This window comes from Antedon bifida, chromosome 4 (assembly GCF_963402885.1).
Source record: "Antedon bifida chromosome 4, ecAntBifi1.1, whole genome shotgun sequence".
NCBI lineage: Eukaryota > Metazoa > Echinodermata > Crinoidea > Comatulida > Antedonidae > Antedon > Antedon bifida.
The window spans coordinates 3,881,466-3,894,010 of NC_136229.1; the positions used below are offsets into that span (position 1 = coordinate 3,881,466).

Genomic DNA, 12,545 nt, shown 5'->3' on the forward strand with positions numbered 1-12,545 from the left:
ATAATACAGTACAATCAATAGCACATTACACTACATTGTTGCCTATGTATTATTTATTTTATTTCCATACTATAGTACAGTGTAATTCTGAAAACAAGTCATATATTTGTCATTGCTATAGTAACATCATCATGACATTGTCATTATCACTGTGTACGCTCGTCAATTTTACACCAAGTGAATGTTATAGTGACAAACGAGTGAAAAGCGTGACATACTCTCATTTACTTCACTTTATGGAATTCTCTAACGGTGAATAAAAAAATAAAACACTTTATATCGATCATCACCACACAGTATAAATAATAAGAGTTTGGAATGTTTGAATCAAAAAAAAAAAAAGGAATAAAAAACATTTTTATTTTTTTTCATTTGCTGCTGTATCCACTGAGTAGATGTACTGTACAGTCCAGGTTTGCCACTGGCATAGGGAATAATTAGACCAGAAGCAAGTATAATACATTCTTCAGTAAGCTAGGGGCCACCAATGGAATCTTCATTGATGGTAGACTTTTTCTTCCACCTGCTTACACTGTACAAGACACAAGTTGGGAACTTATAGCTAAATGTGGACTGTAAAGCAGTTTCACTTTACTGTAGAGTCCAACAACCATCTAAAGGCATGGTTGACACAATGACTATACGCTGTCACTGCAAAACGTATTGTAATGCTATTGATGCTAACTGATGTTACTGCAGTGGGACAACATGTCATATTCTGTAATATTAGAGATAACAATACATCCATTGCAAAATCAATACTTATTAATACAGAGAGAAAGCACAGGAAACAGTGTAAAGATGTACGTGCAACATCTCAGCCAGGTGGCTGCATACAACACAGGAAATGCAGATGAATACAACGTACACACAGTGCATGAAAGGTCAGGCATGTCATCACGCATCATTGGAGCTGTGCAGGTTATGTTTGTGTCAAACATCTTGCGTTCAATCCAGTCATCTTCAACAATGATTATGTTGTAATGCATTGGATAAAATAGTAATACAGTGCCTTAGAACATATATTACATTTTATGTTAAGAAGACTTGGAAGAAAACAAAGTAGAATCTACCACCAGGTGAAAACAAATAAATCCTGCTTTGCGCGTTCTTGCATCTTTTCTTAATGAGACTTCTTAAATCTGCTCAGTTTTGCTTGCATCTTCACTCAATGAGTTTTAAACTATGCTCACTCTTGTATATTCTCTAAAAGAAACTTCTTACTCTGGTCACACTTGCTTGCTTCTTCCCTTAATGAAATTTTTCTACTCGGGTCACTCTTGCATCTTCCCTAACAATGAAACATCTTACTCTGGTCACTCTTGCATTTTCCCTTTAAATGAAACTTCTTACTCTGGTCATTCTTGCTTGCATCTTCCCTTAATGAAACTTCTTTACTCTGGTCACTCTTGCTTGCTTGCATCTTCCCTTAATGAAACTTCTTACTCTGGTCACTCTTTCTTGCATCTTTCCTCAATGAAACTTCTTACTCTGTCACTCTCGCATATTCCCTCAATGAAACTTCTTACTCTTGTCACTCTTGCTTGCATCTTCCCTTAATGAAACTTCTTTACTCTTGCATACTTCTTTCGATGAGACTTATTAGCTTATTCCCTCTTGCTTATCGTCTCTCAATGCGCCTTCTTAGCTTTACTCACTCTTCTACTGTACATTTCATCAATGAAACTTAACTTAACTCTACTCACTCCTACTCTACTTAACCTCACTCAATGAGACTTTTGAATTTAGACTTTTGCTTGCTCTTTGTATCTTTCCTCAATGCGACTTCTTATGATGTCTCTGCTCACTTTTGCTTATCTTCCCTCAATGCACCTTCTTAGCTTTGCTCACTCTTGTATATTCCATCAACGACACTTCTTAAACTTGGCTCACTCTTGCTTATCTAAGACCATCTATGAGACTTCTTAAACTCGGCTCACTCTTACTTATCTAAGACCATCAGCGAGACTTCTTAAACTCAGCTCACTCTTGCTTATCTAAGACCATCAATGAGACTTCTTAAACTCGGCTCCCTCTTGCTTTTCTACAGTAAGACCATCAACAAGACTTCTTAAACTTGGCTCACTCTTGCTTATCTAAGACCATCAGCGAGACTTCTTAAACTCGGCTCACTCTTGCTTGCTTATCTAAGACCATATCATATTTGATATTTTCCTGTGGTATAACCTGGTTTATTGGTCCACGAGCAGCCCATCATTGTTGGACAGACGAATGAGCAGTTTAACTGGCATTTGTACATACTGGCTTACATGAGAGAAATTGTTGACCTCAAAACCTTGCTACAATTCAACAATGTGCATCGTTTTTTTTTCTGGATTAAATTATGATATGAAGAACTATTTTCAATATATTTACAACAAATCGTACTTTTACGTAGTTATGTATTTCCGTGTAGTACTACAATTGTACATCCATAAAAATTAAAATGTGACCACATTTTTGTAGTAATTGTAAAAGTGCAGTAGCACAATATATAACCAGCAGCAGACAGAGCTAGTTAGGCCAGGCCCCTATATTTATTATACTAACTAGCCTAGGAGGATAAAACGGGCTCTGGTCGTACTCTTAAGCTTAGCCCACCTACATCTACAATTCCTAGCCAGCTAGGCCTACATTATTCTACTACTAGCTAAGCCTAGCATAGCTAGGCAGGCCTACAGTAGCCTCTGTAACACTATTTACACTACAGGGTTAGAGTATAGATAGTAGGCTAGGCCTAGGCTAGGCCAAAAAAGGGCATTTATTCAGATAATTATTCACATTAATTTTATATTAAAAAGTCCATTCTCAAATCCCTCTACATTATGAAGCTAGCCAGTGACCTAGGTAGCTTTAAAACTACTGCCCTAGGCCCGGATAGGCTTTTTTACAAGCCGAACGTCGTCTGCTAGCTAGCTCACAACTCGAACAAAATACACGACAAACGGGACGGCGCGGCCGCGGGCACACACACTCTCATAAAATGCAAACCAAACACACACTTGAGAAGGGTCGCACAGACAGTGGAGACTCAAACTAAGTTATTTTATAGGCCTATGGCTCTTTGGTTGATAATAAACATTAGAAAATAATCATTTACCTTTTTCATTGATAACTTACCTGATGAAAAAGTAGTTTTCCGAGAAGAAAAAGTCAATTATCCCGTATTTTCAATCCTAAAACCAGTCGCCATGTTTATATTGCTGACGGAGAGTGGTTCGCGATCTCTTGCATTTTCTGCTGCACACGAAAAATTAAAAATTTTCCCACAATGCACCTAACATTATTGCAACAAAATATGAGAGGCTACTCCTCTCTCACTCTCTTCTAATTATCCATTTCAAGATATTTATACGTTAAAACCGATATTTGAATCATGAATCATATGGAATGGACATAATTTACTAGATTAATGTTAAATTCAAGTAGGCGATATTCTAACAAAACGGGCCTCAACTAAATTAGTAACGTTACGTTCAGCATGCAGGAGAGGACTGACCTTGGAAAAAGTCACATGATTTTTAATTCAAGGTTGGTCGTTGTACTTAGTCCGTACTCTACACCAAGTTGAATGTCACAGTATATATAGCCTACAGTGAACATTTATTAATTACAGTAGAACGTCTCATTGCTATAAACATAAATAATTAGACAAGTCATGGACAATTAATTAAGACATAATAAACAGGACCGGTATTATCGTTACGTAATAGCATGTTATAGCTTCATGGTACAATGGAAAAAGTCATATATTATTATTAATACAGTATATTTATATTATTAAAATAGATGAACTATATTTGATATCAATAGGTGAAGAAATCATGGCATTGTCATCAACATGATTTTAACAGTTTTACTGATTTCATGTTACGAGACCGTCATAATGTTCTTATCTTAGGCATTAGGCCTATACGAAAAATATTAAACCCACGATTTACACATTGATGTAATGTGATGCATGACCACACATGGACAAAATGATGGAAAGGTGAGGGTATAGGCTACACTATGTTCATTTATAAAGTCCCGTCATTAACATAGGCCTACAGACAGGTGCACTTAGGATCTTGTCGACATCGCAAAATTCGGGATCAATTTATGACACGGCGACTTCGACAAAATACGAATTGATGCGATGCCGTAATTTATAACAATTCTTGGTCGTATGTAATATCGCAAAGCTCCCTATAGGCCTAAAGTCAATTTACTTTTGACAATACTATGGAGCTATCCCCCTGCTGTCAGTAACAACATTTCTATCCGTTTCGACAGCCGGTATCGTTCCTGTCCCTAGAGGATTATGATCCGCAAAACCATATCTCTTGACAATATATCAAAATACGTCTCAAGCTTGTCAATTCAAAGATAAATTTGATAAAATCTGCTGTTTGATATTAGGTAAAGCAGTGTTTAGAGCAGATCCCATTTGAAAACAATATGTGTGTCATTTTGACAAACAAATGATCTGTATGCGTATTTTTTTCAGTGCGCTTACATAATAACGCTTTAATACCAACGGTATTGCGTCGTGATTTACAATTACGTTTCGCTTACGTCTTGTAATAAGGTGAGTGGTGGGGGTGGGTGGGGTTATACATATTGAATATATTGATAATAGTAATAGGCCCCCTACATAGCTGATACATATATAAATATAATTGATAATCATTTACAATGACGTTGATAATAATTAAATATTGTTAAATCAAAGCGTATCCATTTTCCACCCTAATCTGCAAAATGTCTTTGCAGCTGTTTATTTGCGTAAATTCATCAACAATTTTGGTTGAAATCAATGTTAAACGAGAACATTTCTACTGCCACTATTGACTTCAGCCTCCGGGGGATACGCAATCCCAACTACAGCACTGCAGCGACCTTGACGGAGTTGGATCGATACGAGTCTATGTACACAGACAATATGAGATACAAGCGCATAGTGACGTCATCAAGCGACGAACGTCAAACGCGACGATTACCTAACGACCCCAGGGTGTTATCTGTGACCTTGAGATTTTACCAGGTAGGCCGACAACGTGAGGACTTTTGATTAAATTATTTAAAAAAATAAAAAAATAAATAAATTTACAACATTTAAAAGTAAAATCCCTTGCCATACCGCGTGCTTTTTACACGTAATATTCGTATTTTAATAACTTATAATTTAATATTTAATAAATGCATAACGGTTCCTTTGTGTGATTAACATCTAGGCATAATTGGTTCATGGGAGATACCACCATGATTGGTTAGTCGATATTTCAAACCCATTTTTGTTATATCCGCGTAATTAATGATCATTATATTATATTAAGGATTCCTACATAATAATATCGTAGATAAAATACACTCCGGTGAAATAATACAGGCGGCGGTCTTAATTAAGATGATCCCCTCCGACGTTTGACCGTCAGCGAGTCATGTGAAATATATTTTGTTCATATTTTAAAATGTTGTATTGTAATAATGTACGCCTATGTTAAGCAGGTACTATTATTAAAATGTGTGCCGCTGTTTTACAAATCAATATTGTTATTATTATACCATGGATCTATAAATTATGACAATACTGTTTATTAATATACTGTCACCAGTGTTTATGAAAAATAACCGTCACAGATAATAATAATAAAAACGATCCCAAACGGAAATAAGCAAAAGGATCCCAGTGGAAATAAGCTAATAAGCTTTTTGGGCTATCCTGGAAAATCTGTTATAAATGTCTTTATTTGTAATGTCAGTAATTTATATACTTTGTTGTATGTAGCTTTTATAATGATTTTCCTAATAAAATCAAATCAAATAGATGCATCAAATAAAAAATAAACCTGGACGTACATTCAAAATTACATTTATTGCTAATCAAACTTGGTACATTGTGACGAGTTCTGTGTAAAAATACTCAAATAAACTTACATATAAAAAAGTAACCCTTAAATAAAGAGTCAAAATGTCTACTATCAACAATAATATTCAACAATGAATACACGCCATCGTTATAAGATTCAATATTTAAAGATGTATTGTCCCCCCAAAAACATGAAAAATGAAGATTAATAAAATCAGACTTTAAAAATGCTATTTTGCAGCTTTAATAAAATACCCACAAAAAACAATTATTTCTCTTATAAAAAGACAAAAGAAACGTTTAATTTTAACTAAAAACCATTGTCTGACAGACAAGTATTTTTTGCTTTAAATTACATTTTTCAGGTAAATATTTTTTTTTTCGATCCAGTTTTTGGTCAAAGTGAATAACTATTATGTGACATTAAAATGACAATTTTTTAGGGGGACAATATATCTTTAAACATCACGAATTATTCAATAGTAGCGCGTGTAGACAACAGATTAATACTGTAGTAGAATGCTGTAGGCCGATGGAATCATGTTAGTGAACATAAACGTGTTGTAGTTATTCATGTTGAGGGTTTTCTTTCTGTGTGTACTGTATTTAACTCATGCCAGATTCTTCTAACATGATAGTTTGTACGGTATAACCGACTTCATTTCTGAAACAAGAATAAAAAGAAACATACTATTACAAAAACTGCTTTTATAACTTGTTAAATGTTACCATACTTTGTATACAATTTTTATCAACACGTTTAGTTAAGACGACTCGTCTCGTCGGGATTCAACTCAGACAGCATCGTACGACGAGGTCCGACGAAACTTCTTGACTCGTCGGTGCTGTCCGAGTTGAATCCCGACGAGACGAGTCGTTTTGGCCATTATACGGACACAAGATCAGATCCATTGTGGTCTTTAATGCGTGGTTTCCACTAGAACGCAACGCAGTGACGTATCGACGCAAAGTGCTGTATTGCGTAATCACAAGTGGGAACTGACGACGCAACAGTGCTGCAAACATCACAGGTTTGATTTCACGCAGGCGAGGCAAACAAAATTATTAGAAGGACATTTTCTTACGTTGCATAGATTGCGTTACGTTGCGTCGCTAGTGAGAACCAAGCCTAAGAAGCGTGATTTTGAAATGGAGAATTGGCATTGCTGATATCTACAAACGGTGCAGATGTTCTTTGGAAAGGAGGATTGGTGTTTGAGGAGTCACGTGGCGTTTGGGAGTGGTGTTTGAGTAGTGGCGTTTGGAAAGTGATGTTTGAGGAGTGGCGTTTTTGGGAGTGGCGTTTTTGGGAGTGGCGTTTGGAAAGTGGTGTTTGAGGTTATGACGTTTGGAGAGTGCCGTTTAGGGAGTGGCGATTGAGGAGTGGAGTTTGAGGAGTGCCGTTTGGAAAGTAATGTTTGATGAGTGATGTTTGAGGAGTGATGTTTGAGAAGTGGTGTCGGAGGAATAGTTTATAAGGAGTGGTGTTTGAGGAGTGGTGTCGGGGGACTAGGCCTAAGGTGTGGTACTTTACCTGCTTCATAGTAGTCGTATACAGTTATCATTCCAGGTTTAGGATTCTTCACAACAAGTTCTTGGTCTACGTCGAATTCAAAGCTTATTGCCTCAGCAGTGAACTGAAAAAATACAGTAATTGATCAAATGAATACGAATACAAAAATCATACATACAAAATCATAAAAGTTTAACAATCAGTAAATCATCTCTAGACTTGCCCAAATTTTCTTTTATGTTAGAGTCCACCAGTAGACGTTTCGATTTTTGTCTGAAACATTTCGAGCTCAAGTAGGGCCTATTATACGTATGAAACGCCGTGTGTCACAAAATATTTATCTTTTTACCAATATTAAGTTGAAATTCAGTCTAGAACCTAGATTAAGCAAGGCAATCTAACAACAGGACACTGAGCTCGCCTTGGCAAGATAGGAACTCGTAACAGTTCTTTGATCTTATGCATGGCTGCGACAAATACCAACAGAACCGTACTATGAACATGGATTGAAACTGATCGTGTCGCAGCCACAGATAAACACGTTCGGATCTCAGGAGCTCAGCATCCTGTTGGTAGATTGCCTTTGACTAGTAAAGCCCTGTCTACTCTATCGAACTTTATGTGACAAAAATGTGATGTGCCCATATATGGACATGATGATGGCATATCACTACCATATTTGGGCACATCACACTTTTTTGTCAAACTAGTTTGATAGTGTAGACAGAGCTTTACAATTATTTTATTATAGATAGACATCGGTTGGTACCTCATCAAAATAAAAGTCGACGATGTTATTATTGATTTCATATCGTTTGAATCCTAGTTTTCTTAGTTTTTGGTCCTTGCTTAGTTTACGCAGAGATAGCTTGTCGGCGTAGTATCCAGATATTAGTTTGACCTCAACAATAGCCATGCTGGACGCTCCATCATCGCCGTTATATCTACAAATTAAACATAATTTACATGTAATAAAAATGTATTTTAATCAACTTAGAACCTGAACTAGAAGTAAACAGATTTAATTAAATACAGAAACAAGAAAGAAAAAAACGGATTCAGTTTAAAAAAAATATGTATTTATTAAATTCAATAATCAACTTACGATACAGTAATTTTCATTGTCTGTTTGGCACACCCAAGCTTCTCAATTGGAGACCAAGACTCGACGTCGATGGTGAACGGTTCCTTTGCCACGGTTGGCTTCTCATAGATGTTGTACAGTGACTGAATCTACAAAACAGTAAAGTTACGTCAGTGTGAGTAGCATGTCATGTAAAGCTCTGTCTACACTATCAAACTAGTTTGACAAAAAAACTGTGATATGCCCATGGTAGTGATATGCTTAAATGGTAGTGATATGCTTAAATATGGTAGTGATATGACGTCATCATGTCCGTATATGGGTACATTTTTTGTTGTCACATAAAGTTTGATAGTGTAGACAGAGCTTAATATTGTTGTATGTATGGAACGTCAAATTTGAAGTTTGACTACTAAGCACTATTACATAGTAATATCTTTGGTAGCAAATCAAAAGTAGGCCTACCTGTACAAGAGCGCATCCACTTCCTGTAGCTTCAATCTCAACCGTTGTCGGTGCTTTTTCGATGTCCATTCTTTGAAGTAGCAGACGATTTGAGGCGTCAATCTGGAAAACTTGTTCTTCGCCACCAGCCGATGACGAGGCTTTTATCGTCATCTCAGTTGTCTCACCCCCATAGAGTACCTCAGCAAAATATGAAAGTGCTTTCAAGGCAATTACCGTATCCTGCAATGAGATTGACAACACCTTTTATGAATCAAACACAATGAAGTACATTGCCATATATCAGCCACTGTCATAAACTTATCATAGTACTACACACTGGGCCCTCTGGGAAAACAGTCTTTGAATGAGGAGGTTACCCAATATAAAGAATTAATAATAAATATGCACAAGTTTCTGACCTGAGTAGACGAATATCCACCGTATGCGTTCTGTTGTTGAGCCAGCCATCTTGCGATCTTCAAGCCTTCCACAACATTGGCATCGACACTCAAATCAAGAGCAAGGAGTCCGTAAGCTGTCATCTCTACTTCTGCTGAAGGTGCTCGACAGTAGAAACACTCATCTTTGTTTACTTTGCTGTCAGGACGCTCCCAGTGTTTTAGACCATCTGATTATAAATAAAGTACGGTGTCAAAGTATTGCATAAAACTACAAAGGCCGCGTTTAGAATGTCGGAGGACATTTTTTCCCAAATACTAAATCTCTGTCCACACTATAAAAATTTATGTGACAACAAATGTGATGTGCCCATATATATTGTCATATCACTATTATGTTTGGGCATATCACTACCATATTTGAGCACATCACACTTTTTTTTGTCAAACTGGTTTGATAGTGTAGACATAGCTTTACAGTCTGTACTATGTACATTCTCAGCAGCGCGCAGTGTCTATTAAGGGGCGTGGAACTGATCGTGTCGCAGCTACAGATAAACACTTTCATCTCCTGAGCTCAGCATCCTGTTGTTAGATTGCATTAGTTGTAGGAATCAACTTACCAGGGTTAATAACTAACCCCAAGTAACGCTCTTATTTGCGGACTTACCTTCATCGATTGCAAGCTGATCTAACTGGTCAAGTACTTCATTGTATAAGGTATGACCGGACAGTTTGAAAGCATATGCCAGCAATGCTACTGAATATACATCATCTCGTATGCCAGATCCAACGTCATTCCATCGATCGACAAGACAATTGCTTGTATCCTCAATGAATTTTTCCTAAGAAAATAAAAACGTTAAAATCTTTGATCAGATAGTTTTGATGCTTTTTACGACACACGTTTGAATAAAACATTTAGCCTACATTTAAAAAAAAATGATAGGAGTACAAGACTCATCATTCTTAAACTCTGTCTACACTATCAAACTAGTTTGACAAAAAAAGTGTGATATGCCATCATCATGTCCATATATGGACACATAAAGTTTTATAGTGTAGAGAGAGCCTTACTTACAGTAGATTGTCCGCCAGCCTCTAGTAGAGTTATCAAAGTATATGCAGTCAGTGTTATCTCATCGGAAACGCCACCCTAATTTGAAATAGGAAGAAAACATGATATATTATTATCCGTAACTGACCATCATGTACAAACTCTTGATTTACTCTATATACTAGGCCTACTACACGGTTTAAACCGTATAGTTGTTTTGCAGTAGGCCTCATTGCATTAAAAGTACAGAGAAATAGGCATGCTGCTATAAATAATACTGTATAATAAACACAAAATGTATATGAACCTTCATAGCCTTGTGCAAGACACGTCCTCTGGATATCATACAACCTGTTGTGATGTTCCTGCTGAGCTCCAGCCAGCTAAGGCTCTCCTCCATGAGTTCACTATCAATTCTAATGAACTGTGCTGATTCTGCAAACGTTCTTAGCACAAATGCAGTTAACCTATATAAACGGAGATGACAAATTATAAATACGCTCTTCAAGTGGATGTGGGTGTTCCAAACTCTGAACTGAACCTCCCTCAGACCACCAAGGCAATTTAATAACAGGATGCTGAGCTCCGGAGATCAAACGGTTTATCTGTGACTGCGACAAGATCAGTTCTACGTCCCTTAAACAGACACCGCGCGCTGCGGAGAATATGTATATTTTACAGTACTGTTGATATTTGTCACAGCCAGACATAAGATCAAAGGACTGTTACGAGTTCCTATCTTGGGAAGGCGGACCCAGTGTCCTGTTGTTAGATTGCGTTGCTCGGACTATATTACCTCCAGATCTATATGAAACTTGCAAAGAAAAATAATGTTAGGGCTACTCTATCTAGTCCGCAAACTTACCAAGTACTGCCTTCTTCGTCGCTCTCTCCAAAAGCACTGTACGACCCTCCCCTTCTACGGTAGTTCAACTCTCGTTGGTAACCTATAAACAAAAATAAATTTAAACAATTAAAAAAAATATATTTGTATCATTTCCATGGATAAATAAGAATAAATAACCAATGGGCCAAGTTGCAAGACTCCACGACAGTAGATGGACAAATAGGACTACAGTTTGGCAAACAAGGATAGGGTAAAGAAAAAGAGGCAAATCCAAAATGAGGTGTAGAGATGACCTGAGATAATATAAAAACAACTGGTTGCAAAAGAGAGAAGTAAATGTAGAGCTTTGGGTGAAGGATATGTCAGGCAGTGTACTGCCAAATCCTTAAAGCGTGGTTCCCACTAGCACACAACGCAACGACGTATTGACGCAAAGTGAATGAATGAATTCATTAACCTTCTGCAACTTACCTGATTCTATATTGAAAACTACGCGCTTTTTCATTTGGTCATCAGCCTGACCAGTGTTTATAAGGTAAGTTAACACATATACATTTGGAGCCATGCCGACGATATGTCAGGCAGTGTACTGCCAAATCCTTAAAGCGTGGTTCCCACTAGCACACAACGCAACGACGTATTGACGCAAAGTGCTGTAGGCCTATTGCATAATCAAAATAAGTGGGAACCGATGACGCAATAATGATGCAAACATCGCAGGTTTGGTTTCACGAAGGCGGGGGCAAACACAATTAATAGAAGGGCATTTGCTTACATTGCGTAGGTTGCGTCGCTAATGGGAACCAAACTTAAAGCTTGGTTTCCACTAGCGACGCAACGTAACGCAATGTAAAGCTTGGTTCCCACTAGAACGTAACGCAAGGACGTAAACGCAACGCAAGCGTTTTAACCAATGACAAGCGAAGTTATAGACAGTTAGCAATCACAAGCGAATAAGCCATCGGTTGTGATTGGTCAATTCACTTGCGTTGCGTTACGTCCTTGCGTTGCGTCACTAGTGGGAACCACGCTTAAGCAAATGCCCTTCTAATAATTGCGTCGATACGTCACTGCGTTGCGTTCTAGTGGGAACCATGCTTAAGAAAGAAAGAAAGAACCACACTAAAACAACGTTTATAAGCACAGAAAAGAGTTTGTCTACTGAAACTTACCTGGTTCTATACCGATATTGAATAGGCTATTAAGCTCTGCTTACACTATTACACTAGTTTGACAAAGAATGATGTGATATGATGTGCCCAAATATGGTAGTGTTATGACATCATCCTGTCCATATATGGGCACTTCACATCTTTTTGTCACATAAAGTTTGATAGTGTATCTTTAT

At 37.2% G+C, this 12,545-nt stretch overlaps 1 protein-coding gene across 1 annotated transcript; it reads right to left on the minus strand.

The window, feature by feature from the left end:
• Window positions 1-5,838: 5,838 nt before the first annotated feature.
• Window positions 5,839-11,767, minus strand: LOC144839950 (alpha-1-inhibitor 3-like). The gene is made up of 11 exons (XM_078695542.1): window positions 11,669-11,767; window positions 11,216-11,297; window positions 10,658-10,817; window positions 10,375-10,449; window positions 9,964-10,138; window positions 9,315-9,523; window positions 8,914-9,135; window positions 8,470-8,597; window positions 8,134-8,308; window positions 7,386-7,488; window positions 5,839-6,515 (listed from the first exon to the last, which is right to left on the minus strand). Exons 1-11 carry the CDS (start codon window positions 11,760-11,762, stop codon window positions 6,478-6,480), a joined length of 1,461 nt encoding a protein of 486 aa, XP_078551668.1. The 5' UTR covers window positions 11,763-11,767; the 3' UTR covers window positions 5,839-6,477.
• Window positions 11,768-12,545: the final 778 nt, after the last annotated feature.

Bases quoted from the DNA above. Each gene is read 5' to 3' on its own strand.
- LOC144839950 (XM_078695542.1), bottom strand. From the start codon at position 11,762: ATGGCTCCAAATGTATATGTGTTAACTTACCTTATAAACACTGGTCAG. The intron at 10,818-11,215 runs GTAAGTTTGCGG...CCGTTTATATAG, and splicing joins GACGAAGAAGGCAGTACTTG to GTTAACTGCATTTGTGCTAA. The intron at 7,489-8,133 runs GTACCAACCGAT...GTATTTTTTCAG, and splicing joins TCGACTTTTATTTTGATGAG to TTCACTGCTGAGGCAATAAG.